General features: G+C 48.7%; 1 protein-coding gene across 1 annotated transcript in view; it reads right to left on the bottom strand.

Annotated features, from left to right (window-relative positions):
* Nucleotides 1-2,008: 2,008 nt before the first annotated feature.
* Lrfn2 (leucine rich repeat and fibronectin type III domain containing 2) overlaps nt 2,009-17,232 on the bottom strand; it is a 26,817-nt gene continuing 11,593 nt past the window's right edge. The window contains exon 2 of the mRNA XM_059243916.1: nt 2,009-2,975. Coding sequence (XP_059099899.1) covers nt 2,009-2,975 — 967 coding nt within the window. The remainder of the gene's footprint in view (nt 2,976-17,232) is intronic.

The following is a 17,232-nucleotide window of genomic DNA, read 5'->3' as shown; positions in this document are numbered from 1 at the left end:
CCAGTTCTCTCTGTGCTGAGAATCAAACCCAGGGCCTTGTGCATGCTAGGCGGACACTCTACCAACTGCGCTATACCGCTGGCCCTAGAAATGCCCTTCCAATGGTTAGTATGACAGAAGAGACACTCCATGGTGCCTAGGCTAGTGTGGAAAATGGATTTTGGTTTCCAGAGACACTAATCTGGTGTTCAGGTGAGTTTATCAGAACTGGCAAATGATTTGTGGGAAGACAGAGGACAGGCATAAAAGGGGGCAGCAACAGGAGACGGAGAAGAGAACGGAGGGAAGAAAGAAGGTGCAGGTGTGGCCGGAGCCACAGAGTCACCTGCAGAGACAGTGTCATTGCTCTGTGTGTTCTTGGCTGGGCTTGAGGCCCAGCAGCTCAGCACCAGCTCTGAATCCCTCAGAACTTTGAAGCATGTTCTCACTGGCCTGCTTTGTAGGCCATGTGACTGGCATGTAGACAAGGGAGTGCAGGCTAGACCAAATGATTGAGTTAGGAAGACAGAGAAGAGGGAGAGGTAGTATCTGGCTCTGAGGAGAGAGCTAGAAGGCAGGAGACAGAGCCAAGGCATGACAGAGGCAGGCTGGTGTGCTTTGTCTAAAGCAGCTTTTCCCCAGATGTGTGGGAGGAGGGGTGGGGTTCACGCCCAGATGGGCATGAGCCAAGATGGCCTTCTGCTCCTACTCCATTACTTCCGTGGACAGATACTCCACAGGGAACCATGAGAAGGCACCCCTCATCCTGCCGTGAGCACCTTGAACCGTCACCTTAAGGAACATGCAAGGTACAAACTGCACAGAACTACCCTACTTGGGGGGAAGACAGGATCATGGAGTAGAAAAACCTCCCCAGGAGGTAGGTGGCCTTGGCCTCTGCTCTGGCTTGGTCACATTAGGCAAACTTCGTGCTCTGGGGAGAGGGAGGACAGTTTAAGGATGGATTGATCCCAGATCCTCCCAAGCTCTCTGGAAGAATGTTCAGACGATTCAGCGTCTGCTTCAAACTTCTAGCATATTCCCGGTGTGCCATGGGAGGGTAGGGACAGCTCCAGAGGTTTGTGTTTCACTCAGGTTATCACCTAGAATTGTGAAGGCCTAGTTCATCTTTGGAAGCCTTCCAGAACCTTCCAAGGGCTTTGCCAGGTGGTCCAAAGAGAGAGACGGCCTTTTCCGTGTCATTCAGTGGCCTATTCTCATGGTTCCAGAAACCAGCCTGGTAGTCTAAGGTGCCCCCCCCCCCCAATGCCTCGTCTGCTTTACCTAGAGTCCTTTTGATCAGCACAGGTCACGCAGATTCCCAGGAAAAGGGGCCACATCCTCAAAGTAAGATCCCTTCCACCCCCCACCACAAAGCCCTTTCCGGGCCCCCCTGTAGCTTGCGGTTAACTTTCTAACTCAGTCTGTTCTGCTGAGTGTGGGTGTCGTGTCTGGGAAACAGAAAACTGGGTCATTCACACACCCAGGGCAGGCTATAGGGCTGGTGAAGGGTTATGGGGTCTCTGGGCAGGGGCTTCTACAGAACACCGAGAGTCTTGTTGACTCCCACCCAACCCTCACCTCACCCCTCCTGCCTGCTGGGAACACACTTTCACAAGTAGAGGTCACTCTCGATTATCCAGAAGAACGAAGAGGAGTCTGGGAAATGGAAAAATAAATTAAGAAATCAAAACAACACTGGATCCATAAGCAATCCGAAGCCACTTGCTTGTCGCTACATTTGTGAATAGAGAGGCAGTGTGTTGCCTCTCCAAACACTCAGGGCTCAGTCTGACACTTGAGCGAGTCCCATTCCCTGAGCACACCCCGCTGGGTGGTGGGGACAGGCCTGGGAAGGTGACATGGGGAAAGGGTGCAGCTGGGCAGAAGGACATGAGGCTGTTGACAGGGAGACAAGACTGTCCCTGGATGTAAACATCACCATGGAAACTCCACAAATACTCGCCAGTGCTGACTCTGTCCCCTTCCTCTCCCACTGAGAGCAGGAGGAAGGGTGATCCTACCCCGGCTACACAGTACTTTCCATTACCCATTCTGAGCTGCCAAATGTCCCCCGGGCTCCCACCAGGTCACTCTCCTCAAAGGGTAAGAGCATGCCATTGACAGACAGGCTGCGCTTTGTCCAGATGTTTGAGACCCGCCTAGGGGGGCTGTAGCCACCAGGAGCAGCTGCGGCTGCAGCTGCGAAGTCTCCCATGTCAAAAGAGTGGCTTCTTTTGGCCTTGCCCTCCAGGGGCAAAGGGAGAAGGCTCCTGGCACGGGTGGCCGGGGGCCCCAGGAGTGGCTCTCGGTCTGAATGGTGGCCCCTGGCCGATGTCCCTGCCCCTCTGCCTGCTGGAGTCCTGGAGTCTAGAAGTTCTTCTTTCCTTTGACTCTTGAGGTCCAGGGAGGCAAAGGCTCCCATCAAGCGGTCCAGGCTGGGCTTGGGGCGAGGAGCAGGGGGTGGGAGCCTCCAGGGACCCCGGCTCAGGCCTGCAGCTTCCCCGCTTCCCAGGGAGCTGGAGGAAGAAGAGTCACAGGCCCTGGCCAGGCTGGTACTGAAGTCCATCAACTCATTCCGCACCACAACCTTGGGTGGTGCCTGAGGAAGCTGCCCGACAGGTACCCCACCCAGAGGTGGAGGCTGGGCCCCATTGGTCTGTGAGTACACATTGCTGACAGTGGCTGCTGCCATCTTGCCTGGGGTGTCGTGGTTGCAAACCTTGTACCGGACCATGAGGATGACGATGAAGACCAGCAGGGTGGCCACAATGATACCCCCGATGATCAGAATCATGGTGCCCCCCAGGATCTGGCTGTGCATAGATTGGCATTGTGGGTAGTCAGCCTTGGTGAAGAACTGGGCACAGCCCACAATATTGGTGGCCGTGAGGGTCGTGGCTGTGTCGTCCCACATGGCCAGCACACACAAGTCGTAGCCCGTCCCGGACACCAGGTTGTTGACCACGAAGGCCTTGTTGGAGGCTGGGATCATCCTGGGGAGGGAGGCAAACACAGAGAGTCAGAGAGGGTGGGGTGATGGGGGGGCGCAGGCAGATATAGAGTGATAGAGACACGTGCAGGTCCACTGCAAAGGATGACAGAGACTGGAAAAGATGGAGACAGTGGATAAAGAGGGATGAGAAGGGAGAGAGGGGAGGAGTCAAGAGTTAGGAGTGTGACATAGAAAATGGCGAAAGAATGATTGACATGTGATCCAGAAGACCCAGGTGACAGGCGGGGTGAAAGAAAATATGAGAGAGAAATATTCTGGGATGGAGTGTCAGAGAAAAGGAAGGAGACACAGAACATTCTCTCCAGTCTTGGTTAAGTAAGCGCCCAAATGAATTCAAAGGTGAAGGGAAGAAAAACAGTAGCTGAAAGTATGGATGAAGGGAGACATCTAGACGTGGGACAGAGGTGGAGCTGGTGGCAGTGGGTGGGCAATAGAGGGGAGTAAAGTCACCTGGGAAGGACAAGGAGGACTCAGGAATTAGTGGGGAGGCTGCCCCTCCCCCATGTCTGTTGCTAACATCCCTCCACCCACCCCTTAACACACTAGGGGCATAGGAGATCCTGGAGACCTCTCCGGGCCTTTGCTTTGGGAATCAGAGCCCAGGTCCTGCCCTGAGCCTGCACCCAGCACCTCTCTCCTGCAAGGGTCCTCCTGGTGGGGAGAGAGCAGTTCCTGTTTCCAGTTGAGCAAACATGTTGCTCAGAGTGGGAGACAGTGACCCCCTGAAGCCCAGGAAATTACCCTGACTCCCAAGGGGCAAGCACTCTGTCCCTGCACCCCACTCATGTTACATCCAGTCAGCACACTGGCTCATCCAAGAGACCTGTAGCAGAGTTCCTGGAGAGGAAGGCCTTGCCTGGTCCCTCCATCTTTGAGGAAGGATTGACAGGTATCAATGTCCCCACATGGGGCCTTGTCCGTGGCAGCCTGAGCGCTCCTTCTGGAATCCTGGGAACAAGCTGATCTCTAAGACCTTTGCCGTGACCTCCAGTTTCTGTTCTGCCCACAGATGGGGTCTGGGCCACTCCCATAGGCAATCCAATCCTGCAGAGAGGTCAGCCTCAACATAAGGACACCCCTGCAGCTTTCCTGTACCCCTTTTTCACCTATAAGGCCTTCCACTCTCATGCCCCTTGAGAACAAAATGGCTCCATCAGCTCCCATCATCCTCTCAAACTCAGAGCCAAGCAACATAATTAAGATATCAGATATGAAATACCAGCGCCTGAAGTCTTCCACCTGAGAACCTGCTGGGAGGATTGAGCAGACAGCTATTGACAACCCATCTACCCCTGGGGGCTGCTATCTTTACCCATGCAGCTTGGGAGCTCCCTTAAAGAAGATTCTCCAAGCGCCGCTCTAGCCCTACCCCACAGGGCATGGGGTGGAAGAGGCTAGCACAAGCGGCCAGCTAGGTCCTGCAGACCAGCGCCTTAGGTCTGTCTGGGACTTTGCAGCCTTCTCTTTATCCAGACATCATGACCACAGAGCAGCAACTGTGCTCTTACCTCACAGAGTAGGGAGAGATGGCTGAGGATCAGAGAAGTTAGACGTTTGCCCAAGGTCACACAGCTAGGACCAGCTGCTGACTCACTGACAGACACTGGAATCTGTCTTCTCCTTTCATTGAAATAATTCTCTATTGGGGGTGTCAAGATGGCTCCATGGGTAAAAGAGCTTGTTTCCCAACCCTGGAACCCCCAGAAGGGTGGATATAGAGAATCAACTCTACAAGATTGTCTTCCACACATGGGCCATTGCATATGTGCGTGTGTGCACATACACACATTAATAACAAATAATTGTAAAGAAATGCAGCTTTCCATTACCTTTTATGTATTTATTTTGTGTGTGGAAGGGATGATGCTTCCACGCCATGCTGTGTGTGTGGAGGCCAGAGTCTGTTCTCTCCTTCTATCACAAGGGACCTGGAAATGCACTCAGGATCCCAGGCTTTGTGACAAGTATCTTTACCCCCAAGCCATCTTGCTGGGCTATAAATAAAGTTTTTTGTTGTTTTAAGTCCTCAGTGCCCTGGAGCTGATCACACACCCATTTCTCCAGAGCACTGCTCAGCATCCTCTGCAGCTCGTGACCACCTAGAAGATTCCAAGCCTGAGCAGGATCCAAGGATAGAGCCTAGTGTGGCCAGTGCTGAAGGACTGCAGGAGACACTGAGGCTCACCAGCTCCTTCTCCTGGGGTCCTGTGGTGCCAGTCAGAGCAGCATGACCTAGTGCCAGTAAGAACAGAGCCCGCTGGCAGCTGTGGACTAGGCAGTCTGACCAGCTCCTTGTTTGTTCTCTGCAGGGCTGGCTCTCAGGATCCTCACTTTGCATGTGGGGAGGCAAAGCCACACCCGGGCCAGGCAGGGAAGCTATGGGCCATGTTGAGTCAAGCCCTGTACTGTGACACCAGCTGAAGGAGCTGCAAGAGTACACCCCGAGAGGAGGGGATCGTGTCCTGGGACACCTGCTATGAAACACAACTTTCCACACTTAATGTGTCTAATCCTACCAGCCCTAGGACACGGGATCACGAGCCCAGAAGTCAGCTTGAGATTAGCTATGTTTAGGGAAACAGAAATGACTCTGCTGTTGTTACAAACAACCATACGGGCAGAGGGGAAAAAGAGGGTTTGACTCAGTGGTAAAGAGAGCTTACTGCTCCTGTAGAGGACCGAGTTCAGTTCCCAGCATCCATGTCAGGTAGCTCAGAACTGCCTGCAGTTCAGCTCCAGGGGACCTGACACCCTTTTCTAGCCTACTTAAGTACACAGACACACACACACACACACACACACACACACACACACACACACACACACAGCTAAATCAGAAAACCTGGCTGGCAGAATCAAGTTTGCCTTTCCTAGTAGTAGCTGCCAGCTTTCATTGAGCCTTTCTGTGTGCGTGGAGGTCTATGCACATCGTTTCATTCAACCTCCTGACACCTTGAAGGAGATAATGACTGTCTGTCACTCCCACTCAGAGAGATAGGAAGCTGCTCTTCCCTTTAGAGAAATGATAGAGCCAGGGATCCTACTACTGTGTGTGTGTGTGTGTGTGTGTGTGTGTGTGTGCGCGTGCGCGCGGGTGCGCGCACGCATAGATACATAGACATGTGTGTATGTGGAGGCAAGATGTAAACCATAGGTATTGTTCCTAAGGTGACTTGCCCACCTTGACTTTTGAAATAAGGACTCTCATTAGCTGGGAATGCACTGGTAAAGCTAGGTTAGCTGATTAGCAAGCCCCAGGGATCTGTTCTCACTATTCTCCCATTGAGCTTTTCATGTGGTTTCTGTGGCCTGAACTGGGCACTTCAACAACTGAAGAAATCCCCCCCCAGTCCCAGAAATGCTATTCTTATTAATCCAAAGCAAGACCTACCTGTCTCCAGGCTTGAAATGGAGCTCATCTCCTACCTGTGAGTTTTTACATACCCCATCATGCTCCTCTATAAAAGCTATCCAGTCATTCTTGAAGCAAGTCCAGAATTCTGGGGTCCCCTACATTCCTACCCATACTCCATCACTCAGGTAGCTCTACCAGCTAAACAAACCTTCCCAATGCCATACTCAGGCATTTTCACTTTTGAACCTGGAAGTAAAATAATCTAGCTCCTGAGATGCGTGGAAAGGGTCGAGAATTACCTGTGACTCACAAGTGGTGTCAAAGTTCCTCATCAGAGATTCCAACCTTGACTAACTCCACCCTCTGACTTCTTGCTCAGGTAAGAGCATTCCAAGTCAGTCAGGGCCTGGGGGGGGCAGAGGCACAATCTAAAGCCTAGTTTTTAAGCTGGGATGATAAAGCTGAGGAGGTTGCTCAGGAATTAAAAGTTCATACTGCTTTTGTAGAGGATCTGAGTTCATTTCCCAGCTCGCAAATGGGATGGCTAACAGTGACCTGTAACTCCAGCTCCAGGGGATCCAATGCTCTCTTCTGAACTTCACAGGCAACTACACTCATGTGTACATAGTAACACACACATAATTAAAAAAAAACTATTAGTGATTCTTTAAACTTCATGTCATGACCACCTTATGAGATCATTTAACATATAACTGCCATGACTGTAATGAACATTTCAGCAACACCTGAATGTTTCTGAACACACACTAGCCTCAAATTAATTCAAAGTCAAATTCACAATGCATTCAATGTGTTTCTGGCAGCATTCACCCACACTGCATTATGTGACACTGAAGCCTTGATTCTGAACACTCAATGCATGCACACTTCACTGTCTGAGTTATCACACCAAGCACAGCCAACAAACTGCCTGGAACACCTCAGACCAGGCTATAGTATATTTTAGTGTTTTTTTTAACTATACATACAGAGATTTCTGCTCTATTGAAACATACTGGTTTAATTATAGAAAGCAAAAACTTACTATTTTCCTCCCATCCTTACCCAGCATGTAAGTATCAAATTACATATCTTTGGATTGTATTGTGTTTGATTTTAAAAACTGTTGTTTGAGCTGCTGGCTTGAGTTTCATGAAAACTCAAATTAAATGATTTTTTTTTGGCTTGGGATTAGGACAGAATTTCTGTCAATTTCTTTTGAAATGGCCGTAAATATCCTTCTGCCATTTTATATTATGTATTTATGCAAAGTGGCATTCTCAGTATTGTAGATTACAAAATCAAAATATCAACCAGCTCTCAAAAATGTTGAAGATGCTTCACATCCTCCACTATCAAATATTCAGCCAAGATTTAATTCTTCATTTAAAAATAAACAAGCATATCCATCTCATTAGTATGCAAATTTGCTTTGCTTTTCAACACATGGTAAAAGTGTATATATACCAAGGAATTGTTTAAAAATCAATTTCTTCATGGCCTTTTATCAATAAATGTTTGATTTCATATCTGTTTCATAGACCTACATACCTGAAATCATGTGATTTTCTCAGGTAGAAGGGGTTACAAGTAGAAATAGTTTAAGGAGACATGATATAGGGGAACAAAGACTGTACAAAAGGACTCATTGCAAAGAAGCAGTCAGGGCATAGAGGACTAAAATGGAATAACACTAACTATGACCAATATCAGCCAAACTGCCATATCCCTGCTGCTCCAGGGAGGAGAGAGAATCATGTAGCTACAATAAACAAATGGATGCTGGTCCACAAATTGTATCTGATCAATGATCAGAGAATACAGAAAATAAGAATAAATACTGATGTTTTTACAGAGATTTAGCACTGGCTTTCACATGCAAGCATGTGATGTATTTTCTGAGAATTTATTCCAGTTATGTTCTTCTAAAATCCTTGGTCTGCAACAAATTAAGAAGGAGAAAGTTAGTCCTTCCTAGGAAATATTCTGAGAAGCACTAATCTAGAAGATGGCTTGTTAACCTCCTTCAGCATTATGGATTCACTAGCTCTCCCCTATGTGTCTTGGTAAGTCCTAGAAGGGAATGAGTATATTTCCTTTCACTTTACAAAAGGTTTGGCAGAATCCCTTGCTTCTAACCCTGAGGTATCAGAAAACAGCCTAAGCTCTGACAAACCAAAAGGTCACTAAACATTTCTGAAGGTTCTCTATGAGAAAATCACCCCTTGTTGAGTTACATAGGCCTATAGAATTTGGTTAATAAACAGAAGTTTCCAGGGTAACCTCAGAGGGTGGGGGGACAAATGAATAATGTGCCCAATATCCCTGTGCCATGCCCACAACCTTCTGCTGTTATTCACCATGGTGAACCGGACTGAAGCCAGATCCCGTGGTCACACTGACCAGCTTTCCAGAGCATAAATCAAAGAGACAGAGGAGATTGGGACCTGTGCCAAATGACAGCAGCTAGCAGCCATCAGGATCACATCTCTGTGAAAAACATTCCTGAAGTATTGAAGTGTTTTTTTTTTAAAATTTTATGTGCATTGTTGTTTTTCCTCCATGTATGTCTATGTGAGGGTGTCAGATCCTCTGAAACTGGAGTTACAAACAGTTGTTAGCTGCCATGTGGGTGTTGGAAATTAAACCTTGGTCCTCTGGAAGAGCAGTCAGTACTTTTAACTGCTGAGCTATCTCTCCAGCCCATTTTAAAATCATGCACCCTGGCAGCACCCCTGTTAGAAAGCATGAATTGCTATTTTAAATTAAGATGCTTCAAAGTGTTATATTTAATTAAGCTCACATGCTTTGAATACAATTTGAAACTATAACCCCAGCACTTATCCAAAAACAGAACAGGTCTACATGATTGCTTCAATTCCCTCCCCCCTACCCCAGTGATCTTTAAGATCCTAGATGTTTCTGAGATTTTTCCAGAGAGGCACTTTTATTTCCTTGGGAATTACTACATAGGCATCTGAGACCTTTTGTGGATACATATATATGGGCTTGGTATGTATAAGCATGTGTGTAGATAAAAGTTATGTGTGAGAGGAAAATTACATGTTGGGGGTTGTTGGTGTGTCTGAGAAGTATCATTGTGATTATGAGTATGTATATGTGCATGTGTGTATGTATGCACATATATATGTGTGTTTCTCTATGTGTATATGTATTTGTATGTATGTGTGTATTTGTGTACCTATCTTTCTGTATGTGTGTGTGTATGTGCATGTGTATGTATTTATGTAGATATGGTACTGAAAGCTCTAGTAACTGTCAATATCAGCCAATTCTGTGCTCCTCCCCTCCCCAGAACTCCCATCCTCTGATGTTCTGAAGGGACCTCCTCTGTGACCTCCTATAGACAATGGCAGGTTAGATCTACTATTTCCTAATGGTACAGTTTGCCTCAAAGAATAAGCATCTTGGGCCTAAAGGTCAAGCCTTTATGTTGAGTACCAGAACTCATTCCCTGGTTTCATGATTTAATATCAACAGTATTTGGAGTCACCTAGGAGATGCTCTGTATCTGGAGGGAGTTTTCCTAGAAGACTGAGAAGAGAAAATCTGCCTTGCATATAGGTAGCATAGATCCATAAGTTTGAGTCCCAGACTGAGGGAAAGGAGGGGGAAAAGGTGAAGCCAGCTGAGCACCAGCTGTTGTCTCTCTCTGCTTTCTGACTGAAGACACAGCATGACCAGCTACTTTATTCTCCTGCCACCATGCTTCCCTTCTCTGAGGGTCTATACCCTTAGACTGAGACTCAAAGTAAATGCTTACTTCTTAAAGTCTTCTTGGAGGTATCTTGTCACTGTAGCAAGTCGAGTAACTAACACATAAGATCTCCCATCTCCATCTATATTTGCCAGCATCCCTTGCAGCTAAGTCTAAGTGGTACATTTTGGTAAACAGATGGAAGGAAATCATGTGTGGTGGACCTCCAAGAGCAGGAATGCATCCCCAACATGCTCCTTCTGATCTGCAGTAGCCTGGGTGGAGATTTGACCTAGACTATCTAGGGGACAATAAGGCCTCAGTATCTTTGAAGCAAATATCCTTACCAGTGTGACATTTGACACTGGATGGTAGAAAGCCCCTGGGATTAAACACTACTGCACTATTCTGCTGAAACAGTGAGCCTTCCCTGCCTCATATAGTTCCTCTGGTAAAATGAGACCTCAAAAGTCTGTCATTTGCCAGTGACCAAAACAAGGGAAAATATTTGTGTTAGAGGAATTGACTGGTCTATAATTAAAGGGAAGCCCTTGCCTTTTTAAAGTTATCGACAAACACCCCCTCTTTTATCTTCATCATTCCTCCAGCTCCCCAGACCAGCCACTCCCTCCATCAGAGACACATCACTGCTGCCTACTGAGCTGCGCACTCATTTAGTGAAGTCCTGTAGATATGCTTGCGGCTTTACTTCCTGTTTTCGCATCCTTATTACCCATCTTCACAGCCCATGTCTGCAACCCACTCTGGCTAGCCTCCACATCTAAGCCCACAAGAAATGGTCTCATTAAACAAAGGCAGACAGCCTGCCTTCCAGCCTCACCCAGGCCCATGAGCCCCAAAGGGGGTTGTTTCCTCCCAACATCAATAGCCAGGAAGGAAGGAGATGTGGCTGGTTTGTTGGCACACATGTACACACATATCAAGTTCTTACTCTTGTGAAAGCTACACGCAGGTTGTGTCAAGCAGCATCTTTACTCTATGCAGTGACAATCATAGCTGGAGAAACAGATTCAAGTTGATAGACCACCTGCCCAAACTCCATCCAATCAAAAGGACCTGGTTTGCTGTGACAAGTCATTCTGCCCTCTGTATCTACAGGTTCTTTGTCTCCAAATTTAATACACTGTGCCCCAGAAGTATTTTTAAAAAAATTCTGAATATGTACTGATGTGCATGTTGTCTCTGATTGTGTGTATGGAATATGTGTGTGCACACAAGTGCAAGGTGCATGTGGAGGCAGAGCAAGGTGTCAGGTATAAGGTGTCTTCCTTTATCACTCTCCACCTTGTTTTTTGAGACATAGTTTCTTCACTGAACCTTGAACCTACTGATTGCCTAGAGAAGCCTGGCCACCCAGAAGGCTTGGGGTCTCTTGTTTCTGTCCTGCTAGTGCTAGGGTTACAAACACTCTCTGCTGTGCCCAGCTTTTTACATGGATTATAGGGATCCAAACTCAGAGCTTCATGCTTGCATGACAAAAACCCTTTGCCCACTGTACTATATCCTCAGATCCTAGATACATTTAAGGTCACTATTCCTGAATCAAACAGCTCTCCATTTATTTAGACAGCATTGACATTGTATTTGGTATTGGAAGATACATATAGGAAGGAGTTATAGCGCGCCGAGGCATTGTGCAGGTTATATGCCTACAATGGACTTGAATGTGAATTTTGGTGTGTTTGAGAGGCACCCTGTAACCAGTTGTCATCAGACACCAAGAAACAATAGCACTATGTTACCCTGAACATCACTGGCAGAATTAAAGCTTGCCAGGAAGCACATTTTAGTGTCAAGGCTGACTGTTAGACAACAATTCAGGAAGAGAAAACCGTATTTAATGGTCCTGATGGACACTTATTGATGCTTACTAATGTCAAACTATTCGGAATATTTTGCACATGTTAATTTAATCCTTTAGCAACCCTATGTGTGTGCAGGGGGAGCTATCATCCACATGAACAGATGAGGAAATCAGAAATGGAGGAGGCCCGTTGAAGAGAGGTGACTTGCCCAAAGCCTCACAGAGAGTTACTTGTATTTAGCAAGATCTGAAACCTGAGTTCAGTTCTCAGAACAGATTATCTTTAAAAAATAACAAGCTGGGCATGTGGCTTGCTGATCAGCCAGTACAAAGTGGCAAGTTCCAGACCAAGCAGAGACCCCTTTTCAGAAATAAAAGGGAAAGGGGCTGGAGAGATGGCTCAGTGGTTAAGAGTGTTTGCTGCTCTTGCAGAGGACCCTTGTTGGGTGATTCCCAACCACCTGCAACTCCAGCTCTCAGGGATCCACCACCTTCCTCTGGCCTCTATGGGTACCAGCATGCATGTGGCATACACACATACAGCCATGCACACTCATACACAGAAGTAAAAAAAAAATAAAAAACAAATCTTAAAAAAAAGAAATGTGAGTGGTGCTCCTGTGGAAGGACACCTGAAGTTTACTTCTGACCCCCACATGTGCATGTACACAGATGCATGCACACTGGAACACACATGTGCACTTATGCCCATAAACCAAGACACGTGCACCTCCTCTCAAAGCATACATACTGTAAAACAGCCATGATGGCATCTGGAGGCAATCTGAAGATCAAGTTCAAACCCTACACTGTGGTCTGCTGGCTCTTCCAGCCTGGATGAATGTTACCAGGACTGAGGAAGCACCGGGGATGTCTGTCTCCTCTGCTTCCAGCTTCCTGACACACAGCACCCACATGTGAGGACACTGAGCATGGATGAGGGATCGGGCACTGACTGAAGCTGCCATAGGCATTACTAGGCTGCACAGCATCGGCCCTCCCTCTGCTTCAACCCTCAGAGAGATGTCTTTCCTGCTGGAGGGTGAGAGAAGCCCACTCAGCACTTGTCCTTGCTGTGTTTCTACTGATCCTCCCAGACACCCCGCCTCTAATAAACAGACTGCCTGGGACAGAGTAAGGCTGGCAGACCTCAGCAGGAGACATCTCTGTCCCACCCAATGGAGGAGGCTGGAGGATGAGCATCCCCTGTCCCCATCCACCACACACCCTTCTGTTCAGACCCCACCAACGAGGCTCTGGGGCGGTGCCTCTGTGAATGCTGTGTGACTTGGGGCAAACTGCTTTCTCACCCACTTCTGGGGCTGGAGAATGTTGCAAGCATATCACCAGGAGCTGGTTAGCAGAGAACTGTGGCCTGCGGACTATGCCAGCCGGTCACCAACTGCAAATATACACAGGGTTTCACACTCACGCTGCCTGAGCTCTGGACTCAAATCCTCTACAACTCACTGGCTATATGTTTACTGTTATTTCATTTCCCAGAGTTTTAGCCTTCCTGTTGATAACATAGCTTGCATGATGTGTGAGTGTGTGTCCACTGGTCAGTGTGTGTGTGTGTGTGTGTGTGTGTGTGTGTGTGTGTGTGTGACACACACAAGCACATTGGCTATAGGGATTACTAGGCAAGGGAAAGCTGCTGAGGCTGTGCTCAGCCATGAGTCCATAACAGGGAGTGAGCATTTGGAACCATTTCCTTAAGGGGAGCTGCCCAAGGTGCCAAGGTCCATAACCTGTCTGTCTGTCTGTCTACTATACCCTGTCCTTCCCTGCCTCTGCTCCTTCCTGACCTCTCAGTAGATGCCCTCCTTACTGGCAAGTTATCCATGTGTACCCAGCACACAGACAGAGCAGTATGGGGACAGAAAGGTCCCTGAGGCTCACTGTCAGTCTAGACAATTGGTGAGCTCCAAGTTTCGTGAGAGACTTTGTCTCAAAAAAACAAGGTGGAGAGTGATAGGGGAAGAGGCCAGTATCGACCTCTGGGAAGGATCATGTCTGTGAAGTGGATGGACTGAGGGTCCTACCTCCTGAAGCCCTCTACAGCTCACCAGTCTTCAGCACCACTGAAGCCCAGAGCCAGTTTTGCTTGGAGTCCTCAAGAAGCCCTAACCTTCTTCCCCTCCTTCTCCTCCCACAGGATGCCCACCACAGGCTGGAAGACGGCAGTAGCTCCGGCAGTGGGTGATTTACTGACGTCTTTATCCACAGTCTGATACTTCCCGGCTCCCACGGCTTTGATGGAGTAAATATGACCTTTTATTCTTCACTTTGTTTAAGACTCAAGGTCAACAGCCCAGCTGTGATCTATCAGTTACTCCCTCTGCCAGACACCCTTGTGTCAGAAACTCACTGGCAGAGATTCATGATGCCATCCCCAGCCCTTCTTGCCTGCCTGGCCTTTGATGCTAGGACAGAAAAGCTGTGGCCGCGTGGCTCTAGGGAAAAAATGGCTCATGGAGTTCTGATGCCAGGCCATTACTCTCCCCCCTCTACACCAAGTCTGCCTGTTGTTAGGGTCAAGACATGGCCTGGTTTCTTCCGTCTGCTCAGAGGCAGTGATGGGAACCAGTGTAGCTGTGACTAAACAGTAAGTTACAAATTAGAGCACCTGAGGGCTTGACCGTCAGCTCTCTGCGTGGAGAAGGCATGTGTCTACCCGACTCTGATGGAATCTTCCAGGTCTTCTAAGCCACTTTCTGCCCTCAATTCAAAGCTTTATTCCCCTCAAAAGCATTAGCACTGCCTGGAAAGTTCTTCCACTTGTCTAACTGCAACTCTTCTGAAGTGCCCACCCACTGTCTACTCATCCGTGAGCGGACGGTAGGAGAGTCAGCTGGGTTCACACAGCCTCTATTTTCCCATGGCATCTCCACTGGCAACGGATGATAACTCCGGGGGTGTCAGCCAGGAAGAACACAGGGAGCGGGATAGTGTGAAAGTGAATGGAACCAATGGCCTTGACTTAAACATGTCATCTGTGACCCCCATCCCCAACAAGACACCCCCTCACTCTTCACATCTCTCTTGTCCTGGGAGGAGGAGTGCGGAGACACTCTTTGTAGAGCGTAGCAGACTTGGGTTCAAATTCTGTTTCTTGGGAGGCCAGAGACTAAGAGATGAGCTGTAGGGTACATGCCAGGTCCCAAGCTGCATCTGGGAACCTCCCCAAGAAACCTCATCAGACCTCCCTGGGTGAAATAGTCTTTAGGCCTGGCTCTCAGAACTCACCTTTTTATAGGGACCATCACAGCAGTGGGGGTGGTGGGTGTGAGGGGGTAAGGGAGAGGGCTGGGGTGGATAGTGGGTGTTGGGGGGGTAAAGGAGAGGGCTGGGGTGGGTAGTGGGTGGTGGGGGATAAAAGAGAAGGCTGGTGTGGATAGTGGGTGTGGGGGAGTAAAGGAGAAGGCTGAGGGGGATAGTGGGGGCAGGTAAAGGAGAGGGCTGGGGTGGGTAGTGGGTGGTGGGGGATAAAAGAGAAGGCTGGTGTGGATAGTGGGTGTGGGGGGGTAAAGGAGAGGGCTGGGGTGGGTAGTGGGAGGGGAGTAAAGGAGAAGGCTGGTGTGGATAACCCTAACTGCCCCACAATTACTCTGGTTGTTTTTGAAAGCTGTGAAATTTGCAACAACAAGTCCCATTTTAAAGCCAGAAGAAACAAGCCCAAGATGGCCGCATCAATCAAGGAGCTGGATCGAAGCCAAGGACCTCGGCTTTTCCCTTCTCCCCACCCCACGCTCTCTCAAGCCTTGGGCCACACATGCAGGAAGGGTGTCGGGGCTTGCAGGTTGCCTTGCCATTTATTGTGATATTTTCTGCTTCCTGCAGCTGCTGAGGCTTCTACTGTGCCCCCCAGAGCATCCAGCATCCTCTACTGTCCTTTCCCAAAAGAAACCACCCCACCCTCTCACAGGCTTCTGCTCATTACAGGCACAAAGCAATGCATCGCCAGCACAAAACGTCTGGTCCTTTGATCAGTGGTGGCTTGGGGTGGGGTCCTCTGAGGCTTCTCACAGGTAAGGTGAGGAGAGCAGGGTCTGAGTCTCAGCCACAGCACACACCCTGAAAGCTTCCCCAGTCCCTGTCCGGAGGGGGAGACATACTGACTCCCGGCCACACCCACATGGAGTTTTCCGAGCTTTTCCACTCAGACCTTCTTGGCAGCAGTCAAAGCCGGGGGAGGAGATGAGCACAGGCTGGGAGCAGCCTTGGCATCAGCTCAGCAAGCACGAGGTGGTATTTTGATGGGTGGTAAAAATATCTCTCTGGTGTTCAGGGCCAGCTGCCATGCCATCACCGTCGTAACTTCCAGATCCTGTCCCCATGCCCAGACCCACAAAAGCCCACTCTGTCCATATGTCCTAGGGGGTAGAGCACAGGTCACCAAGCCCCTGATCCCAGGCCATTTTCATACCCCGTAATAGCCGCCTCTGTCATCACGCCAGACACTAGCACAAAGACCTTTAGCCTCTAGGGAAAGTGAAGAGCTGAGAATGCCGTGGCCTGTCTAATGAGCTAATTAAATAGTATCATAAATAATGACGAGTGGGGCTGCTAGGGATGTGGCCCACTGAGTAGAGTGGTTGCTTATCATACACAAGGCCCTGGGGGTCCATCCTCAGCCCCACATAAATCAGGTGTGGCCACACACGTCTGCAATCCCGGCCTCTGGGAGGTAGAATCGGGAGAACCAGAATTTGAAGGTTATCCTTAGCTACATAGGCAATTGGATGCCGTCTTGGGCTACTTGAGACCCTGTAAAAAGACCCGTCATCAGAGTGAGAAGAAAATGAGAGAGAGTGGTGGCGGAGCACACTGGCAGAGGAGCTGGGTCAGCAATGTGGCTCAGCTACACAATGGGAGGCCTTGTCCCCACTTGGAGCCTATCAGGGGCCTCCATAAGGGTCCCCAGCACAGATAGACACAGCCAGGTGACTGCCAGAAGACTCAGCATGGTCTTGTCTGGAGGCATCTGCTTCACTTCCACACCACACACCAGTGGCCTTTGCATATATGTGGATGTTGAGGAACAGGGGGCTCTCTAGACACAGCGGGTCCCTCATCCCTCTTTGCTTTGTTTTTCCTAGAGCACATTTAAAATAAAAAAAATAAGATTTATTTTATTTTAAGTTATGTATGTTGTGTGTGTGGGTATGTGCATGTGGGTGCAGTTCCTTTAGAAGCCAAAAGAGAGCGGCAGATCCTCCATAACTGGAATTAAAGACCATTATGATCTGCCCAGTGTAGATGTCAGGAACCAAGCTCAGGTCTGGCAAGGTTAGTGCATGCTTTTAATCTCTGAGCCTCCCTACAGTCTCTAAAAC

Source organism: Peromyscus eremicus, chromosome 16_21 (genome assembly GCF_949786415.1).
Source record: "Peromyscus eremicus chromosome 16_21, PerEre_H2_v1, whole genome shotgun sequence".
Classification (NCBI taxonomy): Eukaryota; Metazoa; Chordata; class Mammalia; order Rodentia; family Cricetidae; genus Peromyscus; species Peromyscus eremicus.
Note: the sequence above shows the minus strand (reverse complement) of the source record. Positions and strands in the feature narration are given on the sequence as shown.